The sequence below is a fragment of the Megalopta genalis genome, chromosome 1 (genome assembly GCF_051020955.1).
Source record: "Megalopta genalis isolate 19385.01 chromosome 1, iyMegGena1_principal, whole genome shotgun sequence".
NCBI lineage: Eukaryota > Metazoa > Arthropoda > Insecta > Hymenoptera > Halictidae > Megalopta > Megalopta genalis.
The window spans coordinates 46040642-46055076 of NC_135013.1; the positions used below are offsets into that span (position 1 = coordinate 46040642).

The following is a 14435-nucleotide window of genomic DNA, read 5'->3' on the forward strand; positions in this document are numbered from 1 at the left end:
TTGTTCTCCTTGTAGGTGTTGTACCAATTTTGCGGTCTAATTGATCTCATAAATTTTCAATCGGATTTAAATCAGGCGATCGAGGAGGAGAATGCAGTACTTTTGGACAATTGTATAATAAATATTTCTGTATAATTCTGGCCTTGTGTTTAGGATCGTTGTCCTGATAAAACTTAAAACTGTACGTATACTCATACTTTATAGCACTTATAATTAAATTTTTTTGTTAAATATCCAAATACTCTATTTTGTCTATAATACCATCGATAAAAACTAGTTCACCTACACCTACAGACGAGATATAACCCCACGCTATTACATCCCTACCACCGTATTTCACTGTCGGTCTTAATTTTGAAATGTTTAATTCTGTATTTACTTTACGTCACACCATTTTTTGACTGTCGGATCCGTAAAGATTAAATTTGCTTTCATTTGAAAATATTACATCATTCCACCACCAGTTGTCTTTGTAAAAATATTCTTTTGCAAAGTTCAAACTTTTCCTGCGATTTGCTTCATTTACGTATAGCTTTCTACGAGGAACTCTTTCGTTGTAATCACAAGTTTTTAATACCCGTCGCACTGTGTCCGGGTGTACCTTCTTCCCAGATTCTACAAACAACTCCTTTGTTAATTTTGTAGCACCAGCGTCCAGAATTTTTCTTTATTTTTCTTATTATCTTACGTTGGTCGCGAGAATCTAATAATTTTGGATGACCTTTTTGAGGGATTAAATCGATCCAATCCTCACGAATGTACCGACGTGTAATATCTGCCACACTACTCTTGCTTATATTTAATAATTTGGCTATATCTCTGTATGATTTTCCCTTTTCCTTGTGATAAATAACTAATTGTCGGATTTCAAAAGACGTATTTCTTCCTTTTCGTCCCGTTTTCACAAGTAAAGCGCCTGATATCACCAATAATTTCTGTGGTACCGAGTTCTCACAACGAATTTTTATTTGTTTATAAAATTTGTTTATAAACAATGTATGTCAGCGGTGTCGATAATGTAGTACAGTATTTTACTCTGGCATCTAAGACGTTCTGTCCGAATATTTTTGCGACGTTAAATTTTGACACAATCTTGCTTATCGCTCATTATACAAAAGAACATGCGCAATAAATAAACAAAATTTATGTTTCTACTTACTATAAGAAGTGCTTTAATATATGAGAAAGCAATTGATTCAATAATACTATCATCAACAATGAAAATAAAATTTTTCTAATAATATCGCGTCCGAATATTAATACGAGTCACTATATGTGTATGTGTAAAATTGAGCCAATATTAGTTCAGAATATGCCTAATCGTTTATAACGTATTATAAGATCCAATCAATACCAATTGTTGTAATATCGTACAATTTGTTATAACATAAACATAATATTGTATGGGTACACTCCTGCGAGATCAATTTCATTATAATGTGTATAAAATTCCGCTTTTGTTCTACTGACAGGTTTTTGACAATAATGTTTACATTAATTTGAAAGCTTTGACATTTCAATATACACATTCCCTTTCATAAGAATATCGAAACTGTCATTGTTACGAAATAACAACCACTTAAAGTGTAAAAAAGGGTACGAATACCCCTGTGCCTTACTATACCTTGTTACATTTATGAGAACATCTACTACATGGTAAGAAGGCTCCGGGCTATGATCTGATCACTGCAGAACTACTAAAAGAGTTATCCATAGACCTATAATATAGAATTAGAACCGCGAAATGTACGGCCGACTATAAAACATAATGGTGGATCTGTATATTAGTTTGGGGCTGCGTGGCATCTAGTGGAGTGGGAAACCTTGTGTTCATCGATGGGATAATGGACAAAACGAAATACTTAAAATTTTTGCAGGAAAATTTTAAAAGCAGTGTATCAAAATTGAATTTACCTAGCGATTATTGGTTCCAGTCTGACAATGATCCGAAGCATACCTCTAAAATGTATTGTAAAATGTTCCACACGTGGTGCCACATCCACCGCAAAGTCCCGATTTAAACCACATTGATCATTTATGAGATGAAGTAGAGAGATGATTAAGAAATACGGTTATTACTTCGAAAGAAATGTTAAAACGAAATATTATTGAAATATGGCAATCAATAGATGCAAATATTACTTCTAAGTTGGCCCACTCAATGGAAAATAGACTTAGGGCTGTTATAAAAGCAAAAGGTGGATCAACTTCCTATTAAAAACTTTAATCGTTCAATTTAAATAACTATTAATTGTATCGTTCGAATACCTTTGTGAGCCATTTCTGGTACGTGTTTACAATAAATGTACTGTAAAAGATATATATTGTTGAATTATTTTCTAATTTTGCTTACGCAGTCTTAAAACCCATCCCTTGTTATATGTGTTATACTATATCAAATGCTTCAGTTTAACACATATATTTTATTAATTGAATGTTAGAAACGTAAGCGTTCGAATACTTTCATGTATGAGTCTACATTCCCTTTCACAAGAATATCAAAACTTTCATTGTTACAAAATAATAACCATGTAAACTGTAAAAAGGTTACGAATGCTCCTGTGACTTACTGTATCTTGTTACAGTTATGAGAACATCTACTACATGGTAACAAGGTTCCGGGCTATGATCTAATCATTGCAAAACTACTAAAAGAGTTATCCATAGACCTATAAGAGTCTGGTATAATTATACAAATTTAAAAAAAATTTGGTCCGCCAGAGAGGGGCTGTAATTCTGAAGTTTGAAACGCGCCTTCCTCTCATTTGTGCAATTCGTAATTACTGACATCGTGGCCCGACATTAAGCGTTGTAAATCGCCTGGCCTAACGGACCCGAGGCCGAAAAGGTCTAGCATGAGACAATGATTCTTTTATATTGCTGGTATAAATGTTTTCTTCCCGGAACCTTCGTTTCATAGCATACAAATTGAAAAGTTTTATCATCGGCTTCGGTTCCTGAAAAATTTATAGGGACCGAAATGTTCTCATAACTGTAATAAGGTACAGTAAATCACAGGAGAATTCGTATACTTTTTTACACTTTAAGTGGTTGTTATTTCGTAACAATGACAGTTTCGATATTCTTATGAAAGGGAATGTGTATATTGAAATGTCAAAGCTTTCAAATTAATGTAAACATTATTGTCAAAAACCTGTCAGTAGAACAAAAGCGGAATTTTATACACATTATAATGAAATTGATCTCGCAGGAGTGTACCCATACAATATTATGTTTATGTTATAACAAATTGTACGATATTACAACAATTGGTATTGATTGGATCTTATAATACGTTATAAACGATTAGGCATATTCTGAACTAATATTGGCTCAATTTTACACATACACATATAGTGACTCGTATTAATATTCGGACGCGATATTATTAGAAAAATTTTATTTTCATTGTTGATGATAGTATTATTGAATCAATTGCTTTCTCATATATTAAAGCACTTCTTATAGTAAGTAGAAACATAAATTTTGTTTATTTATTGCGCATGTTCTTTTGTATAATGAGCGATAAGCAAGATTGTGTCAAAATTTAACGTCGCAAAAATATTCGGACAGAACGTCTTAGATGCCAGAGTAAAATACTGTACTACATTATCGACACCGCTGACATACATTGTTTATAAACAAATTTTATAAACAAATAAAAATTCGTTGTGAGAACTCGGTACCACAGAAATTATTGGTGATATCAGGCGCTTTACTTGTGAAAACGGGACGAAAAGGAAGAAATACGTCTTTTGAAATCCGACAATTAGTTATTTATCACAAGGAAAAGGGAAAATCATACAGAGATATAGCCAAATTATTAAATATAAGCAAGAGTAGTGTGGCAGATATTACACGTCGGTACATTCGTGAGGATTGGATCGATTTAATCCCTCAAAAAGGTCATCCAAAATTATTAGATTCTCGCGACCAACGTAAGATAATAAGAAAAATAAAGAAAAATTCTGGACGCTGGTGCTACAAAATTAACAAAGGAGTTGTTTGTAGAATCTGGGAAGAAGGTACACCCGGACACAGTGCGACGGGTATTAAAAACTTGTGATTACAACGAAAGAGTTCCTCGTAGAAAGCTATACGTAAATGAAGCAAATCGCAGGAAAAGTTTGAACTTTGCAAAAGAATATTTTTACAAAGACAACTGGTGGTGGAATGATGTAATATTTTCAAATGAAAGCAAATTTAATCTTTACGGATCCGACAGTCAAAAAATGGTGTGACGTAAAGTAAATACAGAATTAAACATTTCAAAATTAAGACCGACAGTGAAATACGGTGGTAGGGATGTAATAGCGTGGGGTTATATCTCGTCTGTAGGTGTAGGTGAACTAGTTTTTATCGATGGTATTATAGACAAAATAGAGTATTTGGATATTTAACAAAAAAATTTAATTATAAGTGCTATAAAGTATGAGTATACGTACAGTTTTAAGTTTTATCAGGACAACGATCCTAAACACAAGGCCAGAATTATACAGAAATATTTATTATACAATTGTCCAAAAGTACTGCATTCTCCTCCTCGATCGCCTGATTTAAATCCGATTGAAAATTTATGAGATCAATTAGACCGCAAAATTGGTACAACACCTACAAGGAGAACAACAGAGTTAAAACAACGTTTGTTAGACGAATGGAAACGGAATTCACCGCAGTATTTAAATAAAATCATCTCTCTGTAATAAGCCCAAGCGATTACATGAAGTAATAAAGAAAAGGGTCAATCGACAAAATATTAATATTATGATAACGTGATTAAAAAGATTTTCATTTTATATAAAATTAATGTAATTCATTCACTGTCCGAATATTTTTGCGAGTCACTGTATGTGTATGTGTAAAATTGAGCCAATATTAGTTCAGAATATGCCTAATCGTTTATATAGTATTATAAGATCCAATCAATGCCAATTGTTGTAATATCGTACAATTTGTTATAACATAAACATAATATTGTATGGGCACACTCCTGTGAGATCTATTTCATTATAATGTGTATAAAATTCCGTTTTTGTTCTATTGACAGGTTTTTGACAATAATGTTTACATTAATTTGAAAGCTTAGACATTTCAATATACACATTCCCTTTCATAAGAATATCGAAACTTTCATTGTTACGAAATAACAACCACTTAAAGTGTAAAAAAGGGTACGAATACCCCTGTGCCTTACTATACCTTGTTACATTTATGAGAACATCTACTACATGGTAAGAAGGCTCCGGGCTATGATCTGATCACTGCAAAACTACTAAAAGAGTTATCCATAGACCTATAAGAGTCTGGTATAATTATAAAAATAAAAAAAAAATGTTTCGTCCGCCAGGGGAAAAGAGGGGAAAAAAAATGTATATAATATGAATATTTTTTTTTATATGTAAATTCCATTATTTGCTTGGAGCAACAAGCAAACGGATGCGCGAATAAAGTGAGGTAGCAAACATGATGAAGTAAGACAAGGTCGTCGGTGTGACTTCTTTTCGCTTATGTGTTGTGCCGGTGTCGTGCTCTCTTGTTCCCTCGACACTCCCTCTCTTTGTTTAAAACTGTTTTCTTTTTTTATACTGTTTTCTTTCATTCTGAAGTTTGAACCGCGCCTTCCTCTCATTTGTGCAAATCGTAATTACTCCCATCGTGGCCCGACATTAAGGGTTGTAAATCGCCTAACGGGCTAACGGGCCCGAGGCCGAAAAGGTCTAGCATGTGACAATGATTCTTTTATTGCTGGTATAATTGTTTTCTTCCCGGAACCTTCATTTCATAGTATACAAATTGAAAAGTTCCATTATCGGCTTCGGTACCTGAAAACGTTATGAAGAACCGAAATGTTCTCGTAAATGTAATAAGGTTTTCAGGAAACGAAGCCGATAATGGAACTTTTTAATTTGTATGCTATGAAATGAAGGTTCCGGGAAGAAAACATTTACACCAGCAATAAAAGAATCATTGTCACATGCTAGACCTTTTCAGCCTCGGGCCCGTTAGCCCGTTAGGCGATTTACAACCCTTAATGTCGGGCCACGATGTGAGCAATTACGATTTGCACAAATGAGAGGACTGACTGGCCAAACTGACGTCGAACTTTAGCGCCTTTTCCGATCGCACCATAGAGGCAACAATAACCTTTTCTATATAGTTCGATTAATCTCTACTCGAAATAGTTCCACTATTTAATAATTACGGCTATTTCCAGGGTCTCGAATTCATGGAAGCAGGAAAGTTCGTCCTTATTAATTCCAGAAGTGAGAATATCGATGCCAGAATAAAATGCGATTTTCTTTGTAACCCGAATCAACGAACAACGCAACTATTTCCTTATATTCCGCGTTTCGTTGTAGATTGCGAATCAATATTTCTACTACACGTTTCAGAATTTTTTCATATAGTTTTTTAATCTTTCAATCTTCAATAATTCTTAACTTTAATTCTCTAAATCTCTGAGTTTGAGAATGTTTTTGTAGGTAATTACTATTTTAAATACGTAGTCTTTCTAAAACAATATGAATGCAAGTGTCAGCTTTGTTTTTCAAATTTTTAAAAATGAAAATCGCATAAAATTGCAAAATTATTTGTTGCTATCGAAAATCCTTCTCGTCGAGTAGAAGACTGATTGCGGCCTGTCACAGTTGACAAGTAATACTGGGATGACTAAATTGACAAAATTGACAAAATTGTGTAGATTCATAAACTAGAAAACGTTAGCTAAAATGTAGCTTACGGGTTTTTGAAAATTAATTACGGGGCGAAAAGTACAGGTCGTATAATATCTCGCCGAGTGTTTCAAATGGAGCACCAAGCAAACGGATGCGCGAATAAAGTGAGATAGCAAACATGATAAAGTAAGACAAACTATACAGGTCGTCGGTGTGACTTGTTTCGCTTATGTGTTGTGCCGGTGTCGTGCTCTCTTGTTCCCTCGACACTCCCTCTCTTTGTTTAAAACTGTGAGGGCGGTACTGCCTACCTGTGAAGCGTCGACCAATCAGAGAAAGACAATTTCACTGCCTGCGCTCGTATAAATGGGGGCTACGTTCTCGAATCCATTCTGTTTGTTGAGGTTGTACGTGCGAGGTAGAAGTGTTGAGAGATCTTCGTAAACATATCTTATATGTTTACAATTTTATCAGATTAGTTTGCGTTCTGTGTTTGTTCCTTTGTCCGTCGGATGGAAACATATTATATAACACGGTCAAAAAGTGCTACTAAAAAAATCTATCACTACAAAAATCACTACTAAAAATCATCAATCTAAAATCGTTAATCAAAAATCATCGTTCTAACTTTTGGCTGGCGTTCACTTGTAGTGTTGATCTTGTTGATCTAGCTTTATAATCCTGCTGCTAAATAATTCGCGTGTGACAAGAACCGTAGTATTTCGTGGCGAGATGTCGGATTCAGAGAAGAGTAATGTTTCGGATAATGAGAGCGAACATGAAGACAGTGGCAGCGAAAGCGAACAGGATGAAAATCGTTCTGTGAAGTCTGCAGCTGAGAGCGATGCTGGCAGCGTCGAAGAAAGATCACGCAGCGTTCCCCGGAGTAGAAGTTCATCTGGAACACGTTCAACAAGTTCCAGCAGCTCCTCCCGGTCATCACGGTCTTCGTCGACGTCTAGGTGAGCAAAATTTCTACCTTGTGCATTGTACAAATTAATTAACTTTACTTCGTAACGACTCGTGCATGTTTATTGAAGCTAAAATAGATCAACTTTTATTACATTAGTTCATACTTCGAAATATGTTCCAAGAAAAAGAACATTGTATATTATGACGCCGCGTTATTACCAGCATTACTTTAAATTCGCAATGTAGTGTGGTGCATATAGTTGTTGCAACTACAAGAATATATAATAGTAATAATCTATAATCATTATATATAACAGTATTTCAAATTAAATTTTTAGTTCGGAGGATAGCAGTGAAGACGAAGCAGAAGAAGCTAAGTCTGGAGATGAGAGAGAAGATTCAGCAGAACCAGAACATTCTTGTTCTGACGAACATTCTTGTTCTGACGAACATTCTTGTTCTGACGAACATTCTTGTTTTCCAGAACAAGAACCAGAACAAGAACCAGAACAAGAACCAGAACAAGAACCAGAACAAGAACCAGAACAAGAATCAGAACAAGAATCAGAACAAGAACCAGAACAAGAACCAGAACAAGAACCAGAAGGTATAAAGAATATTATTTAGAGTATTGGAATATGTTTATTCTATGATTCATATATATAATCAGGGAAAGATTCGGATGGAAGCAGTGAATGTGATGAAGAGGAGGAGGAAGAAGATGATGACAGATCTCGAAAGAGAACAAAAAGAAACAAGTACGGCGGCTTCATCATAGACGAGGCTGAAGTAGATGACGAAGTCGAGGATGACGACGAATGGGAAGAGGGTGTACACGAAATTGGTATCGTAAGGAACGAAGTAGATGAGGTGGGGCCTACAGCTAGGGAAATTGAAGGAAGACGCAGAGAAACTAGTTTGTGGGAGTAAGTATTGTCATCTGCAAATAATGTAAAAAACTCTTTACTAAATTAATATTTACAATTTTTGACAGCTCTCGGAAAGAAGATGAGATAGAGGAATACTTGACGAAGAAGTATGCAGACGAGTCTGTGGCAGCTCGCCATTTCGGAGATGGTGGCGAAGAGATGAGTGATGAAATCACTCAAAAGTCTTTACTGCCAGGAGTAAAAGATCCTAATTTATGGATGGTAAAATGCCGCATTGGAGAGGAGAAGGCGACTGCGTTTCTACTTATGCGGAAGTTCATAACGTATCAAACGACAAGTATGCACTAATTCGTTATTACTGTATTTTTTATTAATAATTATAGTTATTTCTAACCACACCATTTTATTTATTAGATGAACCACTTCAGATTAAATCTGTTGTCGCGCCTGAGGGTTTAAAGGGTTGTATTTACGTCGAGGCTTACAAACAGGCGCATGTAAAAGCCGCTATCGAGGATGTGGGAAGTTTAAAAATGAGTATCTGGAAGCAACAAATGGTACCGATTAAGGAAATGACTGATGTGTTACGCGTGGTCAAACAACAGACAGGACTGAGAGCAAAGCAGTGGGTCAGATTGAAGAGGGGCACTTACAAAGACGACATAGCGCAAGTGGATTACGTTGATTTGACACAGAATCAGGTTCACTTGAAGCTATTACCTAGAATCGACTATACAAGGCCTCGCGGGGCTTTGAAAACTGAGGAATGTGAATCCGAAGCTCTGAAACGGAAAAAGAAAAGAAGACCAGCAGCAAAGCCGTTTGACCCTGAAGCTATTCGAGCAATTGGTGGAGAAGTTACTAGTGACGGTGATTTCTTGATATTCGAGGGAAACAGATACAGCAGAAAGGGGTATGTCTTATATTTTAATATTTAATATTTATATTTCTTTGGTAGGATAGTTAAAATACATACTATGTATTTCGTTCCAGATTCCTGTACAAAAATTTTAAAACAAGCGCCATCATCGCGGAAGGTGTAAAACCAACCCTCTCCGAATTGGAAACATTTGAAGAAGCTCCCGAAGGTGTTGAAATAGATTTAAGCGGAGGTCCAGTATCTGGAAACAAAGAGGACACTGCTGTGACACATTCCTTCAGTACTGGTGACAATGTCGAAGTGTGCGAGGGTGAATTGGCCAACTTGCAAGGGAAGATCGTTTCGATAGACGGAAACAAGATAATGGTCATGCCAAAACATGAAGAGCTAAAGGAAGCATTAGAATGTCAAGCGTCAGAGTTGAAAAAATACTTCAAAATGGGAGATCACGTGAAAGTACGTATGAAAATAATTAATGTGTAGAGACTAAGAGAACAAAAAACTATTCTATTTATCTTACTAAACAGTGATACACATAAAATACAATACAAAAAGACAGTAAAGCAGTATACAATAATTCTCGTAATCGCATGCCGAAGTCGTAAATCGTGTTCATTATATTGTAATACAGTATCGTAATCTTATTTGCGAGCGTGATCGTAAATTGCATGCCGACGTTCGTCGCGTTCTGCCTCGTGCTCTGCGAGCGCATCCTTTTGTCGGTGCTCCGGCCGAACATTACGAGTCTTCTTACGAATTTGTCCGTTTTGCTCGACCAGCGCCCAATGGCCGCCGATCGTCCTAGCAGCGTCGCGAAGTTTAGATCATACACACGTATCTCACGTGGGGTTAACGCATGGGAGTCCGCGAGCACCGATCGACTGTTGTGATTTCGGAGGTCGCTCCGATAATAACAAATAACTTTCGGCTCTTACAAATGACTGATTCAAATTATACGTTACCAATTACTTGCAGGTTATTGCCGGGAGGTACGTAGGTGAAACAGGTCTAATCATTCGGGTGGATGAAAATAGAGTGATTTTATTCCCCGATCTGTCGATGCACGAGCTCGAGGTCCTTCCTACAGATTTGCAACTTTGTCCCGACGTGGCAACCGGTGTGGACAGCTTAGGTCAGTTCGAGTTGGGCGATTTAGTACACTTGGACGCACAGACAGTAGGTGTAATTGTCCGTCTTGGACGCGAGAACTTCCATGTTCTGTCCATGCATGGAAAAGTGATTGAAGCTAGACCTCAAGGCTTAAAAAAACGTTGGGAGAGCAAAAACACGTTTGCGTTAGATTCACAGCAAAATGTGATACGAAAAGACATTGTGAAAGTGGTGGATGGGCCCCACGCCGGAAGAGATGGGAGAATAAGACATCTCTATAGAAACTTTGCGTTTCTATATTCGAGGATGTTCGTGGACAACGGCGGAATGTTCGTTTGCAAGACGAGACATTTGGAACTGTGTGGCGGGAACAAGTCTGGCATGAATTCTATGACACCGGTGGCAGGATTCATGTCACCGAGAATAGCTTCGCCGATGCATCCTAGCGGGTAAGTAGGATTTCCACAATTTTTCTGTTATTCTTTACGCAGGGTAGACTACTTAAATATTTCATTTTGAAAGTCAAAGATAAAAAAGTAACCTTGGGACATACAAATTGTTTGTAGAAGTGGCTTTGCCAGAGGCGGTGGCAGTGGTGGAGGTGGAGGCAGAGGCGGTGGCAGTAGCGAAGGCAGAGGCGACGGCAGTGGTGGAAGCAGAGGCGACGGCAGTGGTGGGAGCAGAGGCGGTGGCAGTGGCGGAAGCAGAGGCGGTGGCAGTGGTGGAGACAGTGGCGGTAGTAGTGGAGGTGGCAGAGGTAGAGGCAGAGGTGGTGGCAGAGGTGGAGGCAGCGGTGGCGGCAGTGGTGGGTGCAGAGGCGGCAGAAACTACGGTGGCGGATTCAGCCGAGACAGAGAACTGATAGGAACCTCCATAAAGATAACCGGTGGACCATACAAAGGAAATATCGGGATTGTAAAGGATACCATCCCAGACGGGGCAGTGCGTGTGGAGTTGCATTCCTCCTGCCAGACAATCGCCGTGAACAGATCGCATATTGCGAATGTCAATGTGACGAGCAGAGATGGTGGCTTCAGCAGCTACAGCAGCAACAGAACACCAGCTTACGTTGCCGGCAGTCAAACTCCGATGTATGCCAGAGATGGATCGAAAACACCTACGTATGGTTCACAGACACCTATGTATGAGAGTGAGTATCCCCAAAGTTTGTCTTATTCACTTTACACACGATTCAAGAATACGGGTATAATAATTGTACAATGCTATATTTGCAGATGGTTCTCGTACACCTCATTACGGCTCGATGACACCGTCCCAGGACGGCTCACGAACGCCGGGACAATCAGGGGCCTGGGACCCAGCGGTTATATAAATATAACAGTCCCGCAAGAACAAGTGACACGTGGCACAACGACTCGTTGACTCAATTGCAAATTAATATGAAACCAACAGATAGAAATTCATCTTCCGTAAAAGCATTATTGAAGTCTATGAAGGACACGTCGGAACAATTAAGCTCACAGTTTCATCTTAACAGCAAACGTACTTTTACTTTAATAGATAATATCCATGTACATATCAAAGCATTATTCTCTGCAATACACATATATTCTACACAACAATAATACTGCAGTTTCTTCTTGACATATATTGTGTTAGATGTAAATAATACAATATAAAGATTGTAATATAAATAATAAAATAATAATTATAAATCTTCTCGCTCCGTTTTTATCCTTATGTTTCTATTGATACATTATATTTAAGTTAATTATAATACTTAATATAATTAATAATAATTAATTAATAATTGAACTCCTTTTTTTTATAAAGTAATGCAGAACAAAACAGGAGAGTTTTGTTTAAATTCTTAGTTAATACAGTCGTCTATTAAAACCGCTACATTCATCGGCATCTCATCAATTTGTGTGGAATAATATTGTTCGATGTCTCGCAGAATCCTGATGTCGTCAGTTTTAACAAAACTTATAGAAACACCCTTTCTGCCAAAACGACCTGACCGACCTATTCTATGAATGTATAACTCACGATTGTTGGGTAAGTCATAATTGATTACAAGGGATACTTGTTGTACATCTATTCCTCTTGCCCAGACATCAGTTGTTATTAGTACACGACTATAAAATTAAAATATATTGTAAATATCATACATTTTATTTATACAGTAATGTACGTTTAATGAACATACCTTTGACCAGATCTGAACTCTTTCCTAATGTTGTCCCTTTCTTCAAAATTAGCTTCTCTCATTTTTTCTGTCAACCAATCTACTTTACGCTTGGTGTTGCAAAAGATTACAGCCTGTGTTATTGTCAGTATATCGTACAAATCACATAACGTATCAAATTTCTCTTCCTCCCTTTCTACAGCAACAAAGAACTGCTTCATTCCTTCCAATGTCAATTCATCGCTGCAATTAATCATGAATTATTACTGTCGAAACAATTATTCAAAGTTGAATCTATAAAGCTGTATCTTACCGTTTAACTAAAATACGAACTGGATCTGTCATAAATTTACTAGTCATTTCAAGAATTTCATGTGGTAATGTAGCAGATACTAATACTACTTGTGTCGCAGGAGGCAAATATCTGTATACATCATAAATTTGTTCCTTAAAACCTTTGTTTAACATTTCATCTGATTCATCAAGGACTAGCATCTTAATTGCCCTTGTCCTGAGAACTCTTCTTTCTATCATATCTGAAAATAACATAGAATTATCCATAAATCTATTTTATGTTTGTAACATCAGTTTTGTTAACTATGTTATGTATTTACCAAATACTCTGCCAGGTGTTCCGGATACAACATGTTGTCCATAATCTAATTTTCTAATGTCTTCTCCTAGATTGGTACCTCCAATACATGCATGACACTGTACATTCATAAAATCGCCCAATGCCAGGATAACCTTTTGTATTTGAGTTGCCAATTCTCTCGTAGGAGAAAGTACCAAGACTTGTGTTTCTCTAACTTGTGTATCTAAAGACTGCAGTATAGCAATCGAAAATGTCGCTGTCTTTCCTGTACCAGATTGGGCTTGTGCAATTACGTCTCGTCCTTTCATTATGGGCTTGACGGACCTTTGCTGAATAGCAGAAGGTTTCTCGAAACCTGCAATAAAAATATTGCGTCTATAGGAATTTTATATATATAAATAGGAAGTAAATGAGAATAATATTAACGAAATGAGACTATCAATGACGTCTTCGTATGCGTGTAAATTAAAGTAATCAAACAGAAACTTGGCAAATAGGTTATATATGTTTACATGCTACACAAAAATATAGAATTATTATAATACCGTAGGCATAGATTCCTCGTAATAATTCATCTCTGAGTCCCATATTATCAAATGTGGGAATGACCTCCACATCTTCACTGGTTTCAAACTCAACATTTGATAAATCTTCTGTTTGAGCGACGCGACGTGATTTTACTTCCGCCATTTTTGTCTATTTTTGTTATATTTTCATTTTTGTCTATTTGCCAAAGAATAACGGTGAATACGATATGCACTTCTAGCAAGTTAGGGAACTTTACACACGGAAGTTAAAACTCTTGTTTACACTGTCCGATAAAACTTGTTATAATTATCCTATAGATTCATTAAAATTTTATTACACAAATTAATTTCCTCTTACTCACACACTACTATAAATCCATACGTACTAAAAGAATACTTAAAACACAATTAAACTGTACAGTCATGGCTCACCTTAAGTGAGCAATTCTGCTTCACCATAGTAAGCATTTTTATCCTCGCCATTTTACTGCACACCCGGTCCTTAGAAAGAGAACGGCTGATGATCGAGAGAGACAGAACGAAAGCAGCGGCTCTATGTTGAGTGTCCACTCCAATGAAAACTTAGGCCGTCTCATTTTACTGTGCTTGCGGTCTCATACTTTTCGCTTTTATAAGACAAAAATTAACACGAAATCTAACTGTACCGAATATTGGAATGGAAATAAGAAATGACAGAA

General features: G+C 36.7%; 2 protein-coding genes and 1 long non-coding RNA gene across 6 annotated transcripts in view; 2 read left to right on the top strand and 1 right to left on the bottom strand.

Annotated features, from left to right (window-relative positions):
• Window positions 1-14435, top strand: part of LOC117229376 (uncharacterized) — a 57521-nt gene that overhangs the window by 25479 nt on the left and 17607 nt on the right. The gene's annotated exons all lie outside the window — the stretch shown is intronic.
• LOC143263799 (transcription elongation factor SPT5-like) lies at window positions 7083-12142 on the top strand. The gene is made up of 9 exons (XM_076528518.1): window positions 7083-7636; window positions 7925-8193; window positions 8257-8512; window positions 8581-8813; window positions 8891-9389; window positions 9470-9812; window positions 10332-10915; window positions 11033-11616; window positions 11702-12142. The coding sequence occupies exons 1-9, from the start codon at window positions 7407-7409 to the stop codon at window positions 11797-11799; spliced, it is 3096 nt and encodes a 1031-aa protein (XP_076384633.1). The 5' UTR covers window positions 7083-7406; the 3' UTR covers window positions 11800-12142.
• LOC143263804 (eukaryotic initiation factor 4A-III-like) lies at window positions 11951-14349 on the bottom strand. 3 transcript variants are annotated; one of them, XM_076528530.1, is made up of 5 exons: window positions 14170-14349; window positions 13230-13565; window positions 12929-13151; window positions 12637-12858; window positions 11951-12565 (listed from the first exon to the last, which is right to left on the bottom strand). In XM_076528530.1, the coding sequence occupies exons 2-5, from the start codon at window positions 13516-13518 to the stop codon at window positions 12298-12300; spliced, it is 1002 nt and encodes a 333-aa protein (XP_076384645.1). In that variant the 5' UTR covers window positions 13519-13565; window positions 14170-14349; the 3' UTR covers window positions 11951-12297. The 3 variants fall into 3 exon arrangements, with proteins under 3 accessions (XP_076384645.1, XP_076384644.1, XP_076384643.1); XM_076528529.1 differs by having other exon boundaries at window positions 14100-14349; XM_076528528.1 differs by having other exon boundaries at window positions 13756-14348.